General features: G+C 39.9%; 1 protein-coding gene across 7 annotated transcripts in view; it reads right to left on the bottom strand.

The window, feature by feature from the left end:
* Positions 1–17,205, bottom strand: part of LOC111870443 — a 78,789-nt gene that overhangs the window by 53,684 nt on the left and 7,900 nt on the right. The window contains exon 1 of one of the 7 annotated variants that reach the window (XM_033753846.1): positions 3,594–3,628. The exons of the other annotated variants lie outside the window; for them this stretch is intronic. Within the exon in view, the coding sequence (XP_033609737.1) occupies positions 3,594–3,613 (20 nt within the window). The 5' untranslated portion in view covers positions 3,614–3,628. Of the gene's footprint in view, positions 1–3,593; positions 3,629–17,205 lie in introns of those variants that run through there. 7 annotated transcript variants of the gene reach the window in all.

Genomic DNA, 17,205 nt, shown 5'->3' with positions numbered 1-17,205 from the left:
TAAGCACTGACATACGTGGTAGAATCATTAAGTTCGTGGAATGTGGTTTTATCGCATCATATTACAAGGTATTCACATACACTTATGCAGAGCCACATCAGACCTCAAAATAGTTGCCATTGCTCGCTATGTAAGTCTGCCAACGTTGATATAGCTGTCGAAAACACCACAAACTTATTGACTGTGGTCGTATAAATTTCATAATGTGAACTTCCAAATTAGTTATACTTGCTTCTATCTCTTCATGACAGGCTGTTTCTCTTCTACTGCAACAAGAGCCCTGCTGTTTGCTTCATGTTGCAGTAGAAGTGGTCCTGATTTTATATTCTGAGGCATCAGAATTTGCATGCATTCAAATATCCAGTAAACACTACACATGTTTCTTAAGTTTCTTGGCTTGTGAATGATGCTAATTTTGTCATGATTGCCCTTCTTCATGGTGTTCCTCCACATCTTAGCCCATGCATCTCAAGTTCGTTCCAAGCTAGATGTAGCTAGCCTGCAGTGAGGGCTATTAACAGCTGAACCTCACATGTGATGCAACTGTGATACTGAATAGGATATGATGATATGATGATAAAAATACACATAAATTCCAGGCCACAGGCAAGACCTGGAATTGCTCTGTCGAAGAAAATAAGTCAAATTTGAACTCAAGGACTACATAATGTACCCTGAAAATAACTTTGGTTTTACAGTTTCTGGACTTGGAATGATAGGTTGGTTATATATAACATAAATATTGGTCCCTTCGGTAACAAAGCCTTTCTTTAAAACAAGATGAAATTCTACTTCAGCCACTTTCTTCTATATAGTTGCACAAATATTTAGTTTCAGGAAAGAAAGTAAGATAATATTTCAAATGTATATCTCTTTAAATACCGAAAGGGCCACAGAAAGCTATATCCCCGCCAACCTGAACCTCATAATACAAACCTATTAAGTTTTTCACTAGGGTTTTAAGGAATTTGTTTGCACGACCTCCATTAATTTTATGTGTGTGCAGAGGTGTACTCATTACTGACAGGGTCGCTAACAACCTTAAACAGAGGTGTAAGGGACACTGAACTATACCACACATGGCTTCTGAATCACTTGATGGAATATGATAAAGTGAAGTGAAACAGTACTTAATTATGTAATTAAGCAAATATGCCATGAAGACATATGAGAGAGTGGCGGTACAGACCCACAATTCTTGACTTCGGCACTAGATGCAGTTGAGTGGTCAGCTTTATTCCCCTGCCACTTTACCCCCAGGGATAGAGCACCTGATTCCCATTGAACAGGAGGCTGGGTGGGGCCCAGATCCAGTCTGGATCGTCTGGATGCTATGGAGGGGAAAAAATGTCTTGCACATGCCTGAAATCGATCCCTGGTCATCCAGTCCTTAGTCTAGGGGCTATAATACGATAGAGCCTAAAGTATGACATTTCTATTATATGAGAATTTTCATGTCTCAATTGTCACTCTGTTTAATTCATTTAAGGTTAATTTTCTTTAAGGATTTAAGCCAAATAAATAACGCATTTTAGGTTCTCACAGTGGTGCCTATGAAGAGCATGATCCTCTGGGACGTGACGCTGTACAGTCTGGTAGTCGTTTACCAGCGTTTCAGAGGAACACTGCTTGCTGGTTGCTTGCTTGCATGACTAACGCTTGAAATCTGAATACAAAGGCAGTATGTCCCTCTGATTCAAATTTTCGAGAACTGGACTTAATTTACTCCGGGTAGAGCCAAATTGACGTTTTTTGTTTTAATGCAGTGAACATGACGGTTCAAATAAGCGCCAGATTTAATTATTACTAAAACAGCAACTATTAAAAAACCTAAAAAATGCGTCTTTCAGAGCGCGTAACAGAATAGTTGCATTTTGCTGCACTTTCTACTGCTGGGACCTGCAATTCTTCACAGACGCGTCCGCAAAAAAAAAATGCGAGAAACATCCATTAGCCTCGTCATGTCTGTCTATCCAGCTGTCCGTCTCTCTCCCATATGAAACTCGGCTCCTACCAGAAGTATTTTTGTGACAATCTATACTGGGCAGTTTTAGTAAAATCTGTCAACATAATTAAGTTTTTGTCAGAACTGGACAAAAATAACGGGCATTTTACAGAAGATCTACGAGCATCTCGCTCTACCTCCTACCCCTTTGATCGGAGCATACTGTGAATGCCACGGGAGCGAAGTCATGGGCATCCCACTCATTAATTTCACAGTAGTTCACGCTGTCCGTGTATTTCCCGTTTCGTTATTTCTACCGTAAGATCGGGCGCCGTAAAGCGGTAGGGATCACTGCGGCATTGCGAGGAATGTATTGTCCGCTCTACGGCGCTCAGCCCCACAATTCTAAAACGTCCTTGTGGGAAGTGGGCATGCCGTTGGAGTCTGCGAGATAGGCGGGGAAATAACAGCATAATAATATCTCATAAACAAACAACATGGCCTAATTCATAACCAGTAACTATACATAACAGGAAGGAAAAAAATCGATCCCTGTTGGTGAGAAGCCTGGCTACCTTCAATCTCACTTCTGATCTGAAGAAATATGCATGACAGTTAACTAGGTTAACAAAGTAGACTGATGAGTAGGTATAGGCGTGTAGGAACATTAAATCCTACCCAAGAGATAAAGCCGTTAATCATTCACTTGAGCGACATTTCACTGATTAATGGCAAAATACAGTTGTGACATTCAGCTTTACACCATACCTGGACTACCAGCATAACACGGCAATTTTGAAGGGTTTTCTTTTGTGCCTTCAAACAAAAGTATGACGCCTCCTGGCCTCAAGCTTCGTAGAAAAACTCGTCAAAATATATTCCGGCTTATAAATGTGACTGTATACGCCGCATGGAACCACATTTCTGAGAACCCATACAAATAATCAAAATGCACTCTATTGTCGTTACTTGTTGCAATCATATTTTCCATTACAACTGAAAGTTGTGTCGCGTATAGCACACATCTGGAGTAAATGACGTTTATTAACCACATGCCTTACATGTGCCGGGGTAGTGCAGTCGGTATAGCAACTGGCTATGGAGTCGGAGTTCGAATCCCGGTAGGGTTAAGAATTGTCTGTACTCCACAGCGTCCAGACAGGTTCTGGGGTCCACCCAGACTATTCAATGGGTACCGGGGTATTTCCCCAGGGGTAAAGCGGACGGGGCGTAGAGCTGACAACTCACCTCCAACTAGTGCCCAGGTCGAGAAAACGTGGATCTACATATCCACTCCCCCATACGCCTTCATGGCATAGTGCTGAATTAGTTAATCGCAAAGACAACTTTACCTTTTTACCTATGTCTAAAACATGATTCACCGCACTCCGGACAATGACATTACGAACAATGTGAGGAAATTACGGATCTTAAAGGACACGTTTTTACAAAAACTCGCCGTGATTAACCACTGTTCCTTACTCCGCCTTTCTACCTGCTATGTACCCTCTAAGACCCTCGTTTCAGAACGCTGTGTTGTTACCTGTCTAATTCCGCGGTTTTGTAACGGAGACAATTTTGTCGTTTAGACATTTTTCTATACATAGACATAAACATGACATTCACAATATCGCAGTCCAACATATACCTGATATATATATAAAGCATATGTCTGCTTTATTCAATCTTAAGCTTGACTCTGCTGGTGTCATTCTTCCGTGATCAGTGCATGGTCCCCCCTCAGACGGTGACTGAATCAAGTCGAAGTCAAAGTCAAATTTACGTTACCACCGACGGTTAGTCGGCCAGTCTCTGTTGGTATCAGTCAACCTACTGGGGCCCAATGCCAGATTTTTATTACTGTCAGAGAGTTGCCTTCTTTCTGAGAGACACAACTGAGTAGGTGCCTTCCCAACTAAACTGAGGAAGGCAACATATCCAGTTTGCGAAACGTTGCGTTGTCTCTAGAATACCAGACGATGGAAAAAGTCCAAAAGGGCCAATAATTTTTAACATACGGAATACTGAATTCGTTTTTCCACCCCCAACCCCTCGATTATGGAATTATAAACACGAAGAGATTTTCTGAGACATAATGCAGTGAAATTCACTGAACGTCAACCCAGGTTTCGGAAGAATACCGTATTTACGCATGTATAGGCCGCACATTTTTTGCCAAAAATTCAAGAGGAAAACTGGGGTGCGGCTTATATTCGAAATATTCGAAATCACACTTCATTTAAAAAAAAAATTATATTCATAATTAGTAATACAGGGTGTAATACTCCTGAAATAATATTCCAAGAAAATTATTTTTTCAATAATTTCTGTCTGAAAATTGTGCTGCGGCCTATACACGCACGCGGCCTATACATGCGTAAATACGGTATGTCCCAGCCATTTTCAGGGTCGAAGAATAAGCATGAAGCAGGTAACAAGTAGAACTCAGAAACATTAGCTGACTTCAACGGACTACACGGTGTTATATGCCAGAAGATAGAGCTCTTCATAACCACCGCTGTGAGAACCTCAGATCCTACACGGCGTTACATCCCAGAAGATAGAACTCTTCATAACCACCGCTGTGAGAACCTCAGATCCTACACAGCGTTACATCCCAGAAGATAGAACTCTTCATAGTCAACACTGTGAGAACCTCAGATCCTACAATTATAACAGGAAGTTCTTGGAAGAACTAATCGCATACTTTCCTTTGATAAGACACAGACAGCACAGAAAACTAAAAAATTACGGGCAGGCCACAGACACACAGACGTCCCGATGCCTAGCAACGGCGGTGGGTACACGCAGGAAGAGACAGCAAAGCAATGTCACAAGCCTCAAAAAGGAGGGAGGACACATAGCAAGACTATTTCATAATACTGTCACGCGTTAGAGTGTGGCTCTTGACGGGGTTTTGAATTGGATATACAGAAATATGTACAAAAGTTCTGGGAAGAACTAATCGCCCTTTTCCTTTGATGCGACACGGAACGCAGAGAACACCCCAAAAAAATAAGGTGGCAGAGACATACATACAGCACGATGATCTCATAAGCCTCCTAAAAATAACTGGGGGGGAGACAGACGGATACAGACAGGAAGCAAAGTGATTTCATAAGCCTCCTTTTACTTTTTCAAAATAATTAAAGTAGGCTAAAAATTTTCAAAACCTTTCGATACGTAGATCGACTATGAGGTGAAAAATTATCTACTACTACTACTTTTTTTCCCCTTGGCACTACAGCCCCAGTGCGCCTCGGCCTACCTCCATGAACTTCTCCGTTCACTTCGGTTTTTCTAGATCTTACTCATTCGGTAGGACTCCTTGGGCGGCTGATCAGCTCGTCGCAAGGCCTCTACCTGTACACAAACACAGAACAACGCACACAAACATCCATGCCCTGAGTGGGATTCGAACCCACGATCCCGTCTTTCGAGCGAGCGAAGACAGTGCATGCTTTAGACGCCTTAGACCGCTCGGCTACCGTGACCGGCACTACTACTACTACTACTACTACTACTACTACTACTACTACTTGACAAAAATTGTAGTATAAGTAGGCAAGTTATGTTATGATATATGTAGCAATATATTAAATAATTTTAAATTCGTATATATTATAAGGTTCAGGAGCCAAGATAGCGCAGTCGGTATAGCGACTGGCTACGGGCTGGACGACCAAGGGGTCAGAGTTCGCGTCCCGGTAGGGTTAAGAATTTTCTCTTCTCCACGTCGTCCAGGCCGGCTCTGGGGTCCACCCAACCTCCTATCCGATGGGTACAGGGGGCTCTCCCCCCGGGGGGTTAAACAGACCGAGGCCTGAAGTTGACCACTCACTTCCAGCTAGTGCCGAGGTAAAAAAAAATGTGGATCTATAAATCCACTCCCCCATACGCTTTCGTGGCGTAGTATTTAATTAGTTAAGCACAGGGGCAACATTACCTTCATATGTCATATTTATCATCATACTGAAACCGTTTTTACTATAAATTCAAAATAGGCCTCACTCAGATTCGCAACCCTATTTAAATATAAACTGCAATGCATTGGCCGTTACCTTATCGTAAAGGAATATGCACACCTACACATTTTAAACTTTTCGAACGCCCTTTAATCGTCAGGTGTCTCACTATAATGCGTTCTACTGCTTTCCAGAGTTCCATTCTACCCTACTGGCTTAACAGAAAACCACAGGAGGTACTTGTACAACTGATGTGACGACCTCTTCCTGTGATACAGTGTTTTTATCTTGATTAATTAATGGAACCGTTTTAATGTATTTAAGAAGGGTAATGACACGATCTGCCGATCACAGTGACCGCGCGGTCTAAAGCATGAACTGTCTTCGTTCGCTCAAAGGCTGGAATAGTGGGTTCGAATCCCACTCAAGACATGAGTGCCTGTATTGTGTGCGTTTATTCTGTGTATTCGTTGTTCTGCCTGTAGGCAGAGGCCTTGCGAAGGGCTGATCACTCATCGAAGGAATCCTACCGACTGTGTGTAGGATAAAGAAACTGAAACCAAGATCCAACAAAGGGCTGTAGAGCCATAATGATAATGATGATGATGATGATGATGATGATGATGATAATAATAATAATAATAATGACACGATCTGCAGTAAATTAACACAAATATGTAAGCAATCAAATTCAAATTAAATGCCAACAGGCACAAACGAATATACCTGGGATAAGAACAATGCGTTTTTTATTGCTAGTGGGGTGGGACTAAGTCCCTTGTACTGCGGCCACTTCTGGCCTATTGTACCAGCCCCAGATGATAGGTGAGGGTGACTGTGGAGCAATTGGTGGAATGAAGACTGGCAGGGGAAACCGAAGTACTCGGAGAAACCCTGCCCCAGCGCACTTTGTCCAGCACAAATCCCACTTGACCAGCCCCGGGATCGAACCCGGCCCGCCGCGGTGGGAAGCCAGCGACTAACCGCTAGAGCTATGGAACATTGCGGCGTTTAAGGAGCGATATAATATAGCAATGACAAATTAAAAAGTCAACGTGAAGAAACAGAACAAATTAAAACCAATGATTAAAGAAGAAGTTCTACACTACAGTTTCTTGCAAACTATAAGACAGTCTGAGATGCAGTTTTCGAAACAATTAAGTCTGAACTTGGGCTGCATTTCATAGGCAAAACGCATAGAACATAAATTCGTATCAGTGTATATATTTATGTATGCGGTGAATAATCAATAAAAATGCAGAAAAATGTTTCATTTATTAAACCAACAGAATGCCACAGCACATGTATCACAGAGGTACAAAGAACTGAAGAATGTTGTGATCAAAACATCTAACTGATTCTATCACAAACGAAAATGTAACAGCTAGTTGAATTGGGAAGTCCCACAGAACGATCGTCTCCTCTGACAAGGGATACACTGTTGTAGCAACGCTCTATGATTCTGCATTAACCTTGAAGCGTAACGGGCATTGTACACTAGCAACTGTGTGCCGTAAAACTATAGTAAAATAATAAAGAGGAAACAAGTGACAGAGTTGAAACCGGGTTTAGGGAGGAAACAACAATGAGACCGATCAAACGAGTGTTCCTCCTCGGTGATCAGCTTGCTGCTTTTGCAAATAACATTTTTATCACATGGACTGATGCTACATTTCCGTTGTCCTAACGCTACACTTGTTGAAGAACTGCTTAATTGCATGTATTGTCACTGGTTTTAAGATTCGCCTGAAGTGAATGAATAACATATACATAAATTTGAAAGGTTTCGTTCTGACTGATACGTATTTATTTCTGGACAACATACTCGTACATTTGGGAGTACGATCTCGCTATTATATTACACGTACTATGAAATTGAGATGGCCGGTCACGGTAGCAGAGCGGTCTAAGGCATGCACTGTCTTCGCTCGCTCGGAAGCCGGGATCGTGGGTTCGAATCCCACTCAGGGCATGGATGTTTAGTGTTTGTGTATGTGAGTTTTTCTGTGTTTGTGTACAGGTAGAGGCCTTGCGACGAGCTGATCACCCGCCCAAGGAGTCCTACCAAATGTGTAAGATCTAGAAAAACCGAAGAGAACGGAGAAGTTCAAGGAGATAGGCCTAGGCCAAAATTCGGGCTGTAGCGCCACAGGGAAAAAAAATGAAATTGAGATATATTATTACGTTATGTATAAATAGCCGTTAAAGTTGCGAACTCTAGAAACATGAATGGTCTGCTAAGAGCCGGTGGAACTGACTGATTGGGAGGTGCGGGGTTGCGGCAGTATAATTTATAATTTTGTATTTCTGTATTTTAAATAACTGTTCCCTTACAATAACAATTCTAGCAGTCTGGTTTAAACAGAGAAGGATGGGGGTGATTAAGAGAGAATAAATTATAAGTACAGAAAAATAAATGATATTCCTTTTCCGGAAATACTCGGACGTTTTTAGAGAAAAGAAGTTTCAATCCCTAGGGACCATATTGTTGCGATGGTGCTAAGGAAACATAATTAAGAAGGTGCAGTGGATTTCAGAATCCTCATGTAACCTAGCAGGGACTGGATCTGATGCTTAGGTAATTAATTGGACGCGACATAGCTCAAGCGGTTAGTCGCTGGCTTTCCACCGCGGCGGCCCGGGTTCGATCCCGGGTCTGGTCAAGTAGGATTTGTGGTGGACAAAGTGGCGATGGGGCGGCTTTTCTCCGAGTACTTCGGTTTCCCCTGCCAATCTTCATTCCACAAAATTCTCCATCATCATAAGCACCCGGGGCAGGTACAATAGGCCAATCAGTGGCCGCCGTGCCGAGTGGACCCAGTTGGACTCCACCCCCCACCAAGCGAATTAAAAAATATAATTATTGGGTAATTGATTTTGCCAGGTAGTACTGGCTGAAATACAGAAGAAACGAAATACACCTATTCGTCCTGAATACCGATTTGAAACCGCAGAGAACTTCTGCACACTATACTGTTTAGTTGTGAGCTTCTAAACAGTAAAAAGAAAAAGAAAAAGTAGTATCTTAGATCTCAGGAAGGTCTAAAAAGCTGTTAATATTTCTACTGTTGTTTCTGTCTCATGACAGCGAAGAGCATCTGAGCTGTTGATGTACATACGGACTGTGTAGTAGTGTGCACAAACTGAATAATTTCACTAAATATTAAGCAGGAAAACTCATGGTCTAGTTTAAGAGTTTCGATTACAGCATTAACAATTTTCGAATCGTTTGACGCGGGCAACTGTCAGCACGTCTGTGTTCTTGTATGTGTACTTGTTTGTGTTCTACAGTTTCACTAATTTAATCCCTAAAAATAATACACGTAGGCGAGAGATTTCTGATACAATGCTGAGGCCACAGAATGGAGTTTCATGGTTCGCCCCCTCCACATCTTCATATATTTCCCTACAGCTATGGGCATTAATGCAACTAAAATTTCTGGATATTTTAGAAATCCCTTAACCACAATGTAAAACTGTAAGAAAGTGGCATATAATTTGAACCAAAACTGTTACATCGATACCAGGGATTGTGATGTCATTCTAAAACTACCGAGTGTCGGTTGCTAACTATTCGACATCTAACCCTTTACCCAAAAACGGGGGGCCCAAATAACATAATCGTAACTATAATATTGTGGCAATATATCTGCTTAACAAAGCGCCGTTCTTCAACTACCTCGGGTTGTGGACTCCTCAGAAGCATATGAACGAAAGTAGGATATAATACATTAATAAACAGCTAAATTCAAATAAGTAAACCTACGCTGTAGGTTTAAAATATTGTTAATAGGCCCGTATACACAATAATAATATTCACAGACAAAATCGATACTGCCTTATCAACATTCGTTTATTAGGTATAGGCGTTCGCTACATGATTCACAAGGTTATCATCAGGTGAATCTATAAGACTTATCTTCATTGGTTGCATCCCGTTGTGTTCCAGATATATATAGGAATTATGTCAACCGTCAACATAACAAATATACTCAGTTTTAATATTCGATCTTTATTCCTGCTACATGTTTCGGTTGTATAAGATCACCATCAGGCAGTTACATAGAGGAATATGTACAGGCATTGAACTACTGATACGGATCAGTGCAACACAATTCAAGAACTAAGATCAAATTCTTATCTATAAGAATTTGATCTTAGTTCTTGAATTGTGTTTCTCAATATGGATCCATATTACTATTACAATATTTTACTATTTTGATAGCGAATACAATATTTTTCTTCAAATATGATATAACAAATATGCAGATTTTAATTAGGCTTAACATTTTAAAACTAATATATATATATATAGCTTAGATATAATACTGATATTAGTATTAATGTAGTTTTAACCTTAAAAATAAAATTTAAAACTTAAAATTAATTACTAAAATTATTTACTTTAATTTTAAAAGTTGGTTTTAAATAAGCTTAAAAACTAGAAGTTTTTGTTTGCTGGGTTTCTTATTGTGGTAGTAATTACTAGTTGTTGGGGCGTAGTTCGATGCAATGTAATAGGGTCCTTCTAGGAATTTCTGTTGCGTTGGTTTACTGATAATGGTCTCCTAAGTGTTCTTCTTTGTGGCAATCCCACCCAGTTTTGTTTTACTTGTGTGTGGAGAATTTATAATGCAGCAGATTGTGATACTGACCACTGTCTGGTGGTGGCACAACTTAGGGTAGGGCTGCCAGCCAGTGAATAAACAACGCACAGAATTCATATGGAGAGGTTCAATCTCAAGAAATTAAACGAGGTACAGGGTAAGGAGCAGTGTCATGTTGAAATCTCAAATAGGTTCACAGCTTTGGAAAACTTATACACTGAGGTGGATGTTAATAAAGCTTGGAAACTATCACGGACAATATCAAAATTTCTGCCAAAGAGAGTCTAAGTAATATTATGAACTGAAGAAGCATATGCTGTGGTTCGATGAAGGATGTTCAAAATTATTAGACCAAAGGAAACAGGCGGACTGTAGTGGTTACAGGATCCGAGCAAAGTGAATGAGGATAATCTGAACAACATGAGACGTGAAAACAGCACGCACTTCAGGAATGAAAAGAGGGAATAAGTGAAACACAAAATTGATGACCTTGCAATGAAAAGTAAGAAAAAAATATTAGAGCGCTGTATAAAGGAATAAATGACTTTAGGAGAAGTTACCAATCTAGATGTCACTAAAGACAAAAATGGTTATCTGCTTGCAGATTCCCATAAAATTTTGAATAGGTGAAGAACATCTCTCAGTTCCTGAATGCACATAGGATCACTGATGTTAGGCAGATAGAAATACATACAAATGAGCTGTTATTACCTGATCCTAGTCCTTCTGAGGTTGAAATTGCTATTCCAAATTTAAAAAGATGTAACTCGCCAGGCAGTGATCAAATTCTGGCAGAACTTATTCAAGCAGGAGGTGAAACATTAAGTTCTAAGATCCATGAGCTAATTACATCGATTTGGCATACGGAAAAATTGCCTTATCAGTTGAAGGAGTATATTAGTGTACCAGTTCACAAGAAGGATGATAAAACTGACTGTAGTAATTATCGGAGGATATCACTGCTATCAACTTCATACAGAATTTTGTCCAATATCCTTCTCTCAAGGTTAAGTCCATAGAAATATGCAATTATTGGGGATCATGAGTATGAGTTTCGATATACCAGGTCAACCACTGATCAGATATTTTGCATTCGAAAGATACTAGAGAAAAAAATAGGAGAAAAATGAGACAGGACTTCAAGGAAGCCATTGATTCAGTTAGAAGGGAAGTTTCTATATGTATAATATAAACTCCGTCCTAAATGTAACACTTCATTGTAGTTCTTGTCCCCCTTCTTTTACACTACATGTTTCGGCTGCAACCGGCCATCATCAGGTGTACTTTACTTCACGTAGCTGTCACATTGCACTCAATATTAATATTTAAATCCCAGATTTCCAATTGTTCATTTTCTGTCGTCAACTGGCATCCGATATTCCAAAACTCCCCTTGTCCATTTTGTCAAATGTGTTTTATGAATATTCACACGTTGATTGGTTTAAAATTTTAAATTCTCATTTAGCTTTAATATTTTAAATTTAAATTTAGATTTAAAAACCAAAACGGCCGAAACATGTAGTGTGAAAGAAGGGGGACAAGAACTACAATAAAGTGTTACATTTACGGCGGAGTTTATATTATACACATAGAAGTATGGATTGTAACAGGATGCTTAAATATAATATATATGGGAAGTATTATACAATATTCTCATACAGTTTGGGGTACCCATGAAACCAGTTAGGCAGATTAAAATGTGTTTAAATGAAACATGTAGTAAAGTCCATATATGTAAACATTTGTCTGATAATTTTCCTATTCAGAATGGTCTAAAATAAGGAGATGCTTTATCACCAGTGCTTTTCAAAATTGCTTTAGAATATGCCATTAGGAAGGTCCAGGAAAACCAGGTGGGACTGAAATGTAATGGGACACGTCAGATGTTGGTCTGTGCTGATGATAGGAATATACTGGGTGATAATATAAATACTGTAAAGAAAACTAAATATATGTTGCTGCCTCGACACAAAAATGTAAGGAAAATCATGATATAAAGATAGCTAACAGATGGTTTGAAAATGTGGTACAGTTCAGATATTTGGAAATGGCTATAACAAACCAAAACTTGATTCAGGAGAAAATTAAGAGACTGAATTCAAGTAATGCCTGCTACCATTCAGTCCAGAACATTTTGTCTTCACGTCTAAAAACATAAAAATTAGAATATACAAAACTATAATTTTGCCCGTGGTCTGCATGCATGGGAAACTTGGTCTCTAACATTAAAGGAGGAATAAAGCCTGAGGGTGTCTGAGAAGATGGTGCTGAGGAGAATATATGGATTGAAGTGATGAGATGTTGGAGAACACTACACAATGAGGATCTATCACCCTCACCTATCATCTGGGGCTGGTACAATAGGCCAGAAGTGGCCGCAGTACAAGGGACTTAGTCCCACCCCACTAGCAATAAAGAAAATAAGGACCTTCATAAATTGTACTCTTCTCGAAGTACAATTAGAATGATCAAGTCAAGGAGGATAAGATGGGCAGGGCGTGTAGCATGAATGGGAGAGAAGAGGAATACATATAGGATATTGGTGGGTAAGCCAGATGGAAATGGACTGCTAGGAAGATCAAGACGGAGGTGGGTGGACAATATTAAAACGGATCTTAGACAGACAGGATGGGATGGTATGGACTGGAGCGATCTGGCTCAGGATAGGGGCCAGTGGTGGGCTCTTGTGAACGTGGTAATGAACCTTCGGGTTCCATCAAATGCTGGGAAGTTCTTGAGTAGCTGCACAACTGGCGGCTACTCAAGAAGGGCTCAGCTCTATGAGTGAGTGAGCAAGCCTATGTTATGTTGTATGCGAAGGGAGCCAGGTTGTTGTGTTGTCTCCTGCAGCTGTAACGTGAACAATACAACAAACAACGGACTTCCTTTGCATACAACATACGAGCATTATAAACTCCCCGCATATACGTAAAAAAACTAGCTGGGAGTGACACAAAGTAAAACACTTAAGACATTAACAAGGAGTTCCGGACAAAGCTCATTAATTCTTTTCTAATTCACAGATTTATAGTCCTACAGATCTATAATAATAATCCACAGGCATAATGTGCTTCGCCCCTTCGGGGCCACGCTTACTTAGATTCTACTAGACTGGTGGTGGTGGTGGTGGTGGTGTTGTTGTTGTTGTTAGTATTATTATTATTATTATTATTGTTGTTGTTATTGTTACGTGTTCGCGCATCTGTCATGTTGTTTTCACCGGCTGTAGGAAGTCAGCATTACGTTAAGGTGGCATGAAATGGTATAAGTTCGTACCAAGTTTCATGAAAATTGGTCGATTAATTCAGAAGTGGAAAGAGAGGATACACAAGCACGCACACAGCTCAGAGTTTGGTTTAATAACAAACCGGGCGGTCAGGATTTCAACACAATTCCATGATGAGATATCGGCACCCAGGACAAGAAACGACTTCAGACAATACTGACTGAATGATTCTCATTCGTATAGTTAGCATTGGAGGCCCAACTTTCGGATTCGATTTTCAGTTTCCAGCAACTATCCGAATTAATTCAGTTTTATTTAATAAAACGTAATATAACAAGGACCATGGTTCCGTTTCTGATACTGAAGACGCGTTCAACCATCAACCCGAGTGTTACAAATCATGGGAACACTATCCATTAGAATCGAATCCACTTCCTGCTGTTCAGAAACTGTAGGCCACTAGTAGGTTAAATCCTAAAGGTTATAATTAATTATTTAAATTTAACTGTATATTAATGCAACAAGGTATTTTCGTCCATACACTTCCGAGAATTTCACAACGCGAGATGGTTGGAGAAGATCGCTCCATTTCTACAAAACGAAGTACCTGAGTCACAAAAATGATAAATGAAATGATTTAGTTGACTGACATGTTGCTACGGCAGCGACATCCGCTAATTGAAACCCGGCGGAAGTCTTGCTTTTAGGTGACAATTTTAATTAATCACGGCTCAACGCGAAAAAGCATGTTCTGTTTATATTACGATATCGTATGAACCATCAGCGGGGGAACAGACAGCTTGTCAGCTACATGCCTTCCGTGTTAGTACCTAAGAGTGCCTTAAAACACAGGAGTCCTGAAGTCATGTGGACACATGTCAGTTCATTTAAAACTCTGATGATTCAACCAATCCGAAATACGGGTTCTTGTTCACTGGCCTACAGACAATGTCCGCGAACAAACCAATCAGATTCATATATTCAAAATTTCAGATCCAGTAAGGAATAATATGTACCAGTGATTTCCTGCCTTCCGGTCACCTGACCGTACGATTTTAAATCGTGAACATAGGCTGGCCAGTCCTGATTTCTACTAAAAAATTCACTCATTCTGAATTTACAATTAGCTTCCTTTTCGTTATCTAAATCATTCAGCTTTAAGAGTTCTATCTTCTGTGATATAGTACGATGTAGTCTTATGAAAGTAAACCGACGTTTCCAAGGGAAATGTCTCCTCCAGCTTCAGGGTCGAAGTATAAGGCAAGTAAGAAACCAGCATGACACAGGTAGCAAGCGAGCTTGCTACTCATATCCCAGAAGATAGAAGTATTCATAACCACCGCTGTGAGAACAGCAAATCCTACATTAAACTCTAAAACTGTTATCCATATATATAAAATCATTAATTACGTTATAATCAGATAAAGGGTTCGTAACCGTTCTATCGTGACACCGTGAAATATCCTACCACTATTTTGTCTGTCCTCCTGTCGTTGATGGAGGCGAGAATCCTCATCAATTGGGCTCTGGCTATTTATCTGCTTCCTTAATGCCTTTGCCCCTGGGTGGATCTCTAACTCTTCCCCCCCCCCTAGCACTACAGCCCCAGTGGGCCTAGGCCTACCTCCATGAACTTCTCCGTTCACCTCTAACTCTTTACCCTCAGCAAAATATCCTTTACTGCCTGAACTTCCAAACCACTCTGCATTAATTACCTGAGGAAAGCACATCATCTAACGTCCTAAATTATACCAAAACAATATAGCAGTTCCCTTACAAACAGCTATTAACAGAAAGGTGAACGGTTGAACAGGAATTCTCTGATAATTAGAAAATCTCAGGAGAAACTGGAATGATTTTGTGAATACCAGATTCAGAGTGTGAGGTTGCTAAGAGCTGCAAAATCCAAAAGACAGGTCTCCTATGCTGAACATACCAACAACACTTATGCGCATTCGGCATCTCCCATTACCGAATCTGGTTCCATGTCTTGCGAGACTGAGTCCTAGACGCGCCTATCCTAGACTTAATAAGGGAATTCGGTCGAAAAACTGATCATCCTAATTCAAATACATGCCACATACAAATATATCCTAAGTTATACCAAAAATAGATAACACAATTCTGAATTAGAAAGTTTGGTTTAGGAAATAAAACCACCACCGGAATTAGCGACAAAGTTTCCTAGAAAATTTTAAGACATTACCAGGTAAGTGTAATACCAGTAATTCCAAGGAATCAAAATGCTCTTGAAACTAAACGCCGTAAATCAATGAACATAAACAGACTTCTAACAGGCAGAGCCTAGAAAGACTCAAAGATGCATTTGTCTGTGACCGGGTTGTGTGGTTCATAACACTGAGAGTCGAACCAAGAATAACTCAAGTTCCGTTTCCGACACAATTCCTTGTGTTAGTAAGGATATTAGAATAAAGTAGTATTAATATTCCATGATTAAATATATATAATTTCGTAGTAATTTAACCTGAATAACGGGAGCGATTTAATAATAATATCCCAGGAAAAGGTCAATATTCTGGGAGGTCGAAGTATCGGTCATTCTAAGCAAAAAAAAATGTATGTACATGTGCTCTACACGTATTTCGAACGGTTTCCGAGATGGAGCTATTTCACTGTGCAGTTCCAAAATTGTTGATACAAATGAGATATTATTTACTATTTCTAATACCGGTATTTACTGTTCAAGAGACAAAGTTCTTACAGTTTACCTAGTATAATACATTTTCGAAAATTCCATCGTCAACATCAAAGCACTTTGCAACTCGTGTGAGGACATGGCGTGTTGCTCGTCCGAATGAATCTTGACGTTCCTGTACAGTGTACTATACAGTGATAATCTCCGAAAACGTTCTGAACAGGACACAAGTACATATACACTTGTTTGCTTAGAATGACCGGCACTATGACCCCCGGAAATACTGACCTTTCCTCCTTGGACATCCTGTGTGTGTGTGTGTGTGTGTGTATATATATAATATATACACACACACATACATATTGTTCCGGTGGGGAGTAAAATTAACCGCTGCTTTTCAAATTGCACTAGTTTCTCTTCGACAATTTTTGTGTCAAGTGCTGGTATTAATATACAGGCCAAATAAATCATATCCAGATTAATTTATTACGACTGCGGCGTTAATTGAGGACATCAACGCACTGTCTATCTGAAATATTCGCTAAGTCCAAAAGTGCTTCTGGCAAAGTTTGACGTGCATTTAATTGCATGAATACAGCAAGCCCTGTATATTCCGGGTATTCTGCATATGAATGAAATTTGGGGGGTATGTAAATTAGGCCTGTATATATACGTACATACAAATTACGTATTTCTATCCCTGCTTGTTATCCGCTGTAATAAATATACAACTTTGATTTGAGCTCAAATTAATGCCCAACATCTACCGTACTAGTACATAGTAGTATGTCCATACAATTCTTAGC

The sequence above is a fragment of the Cryptotermes secundus genome, unplaced genomic scaffold (assembly GCF_002891405.2).
Source record: "Cryptotermes secundus unplaced genomic scaffold, Csec_1.0 scaffold1558, whole genome shotgun sequence".
Lineage (NCBI taxonomy): Eukaryota > Metazoa > Arthropoda > Insecta > Blattodea > Kalotermitidae > Cryptotermes > Cryptotermes secundus.
This window is presented reverse-complemented; position numbering and strand designations above follow the sequence as displayed.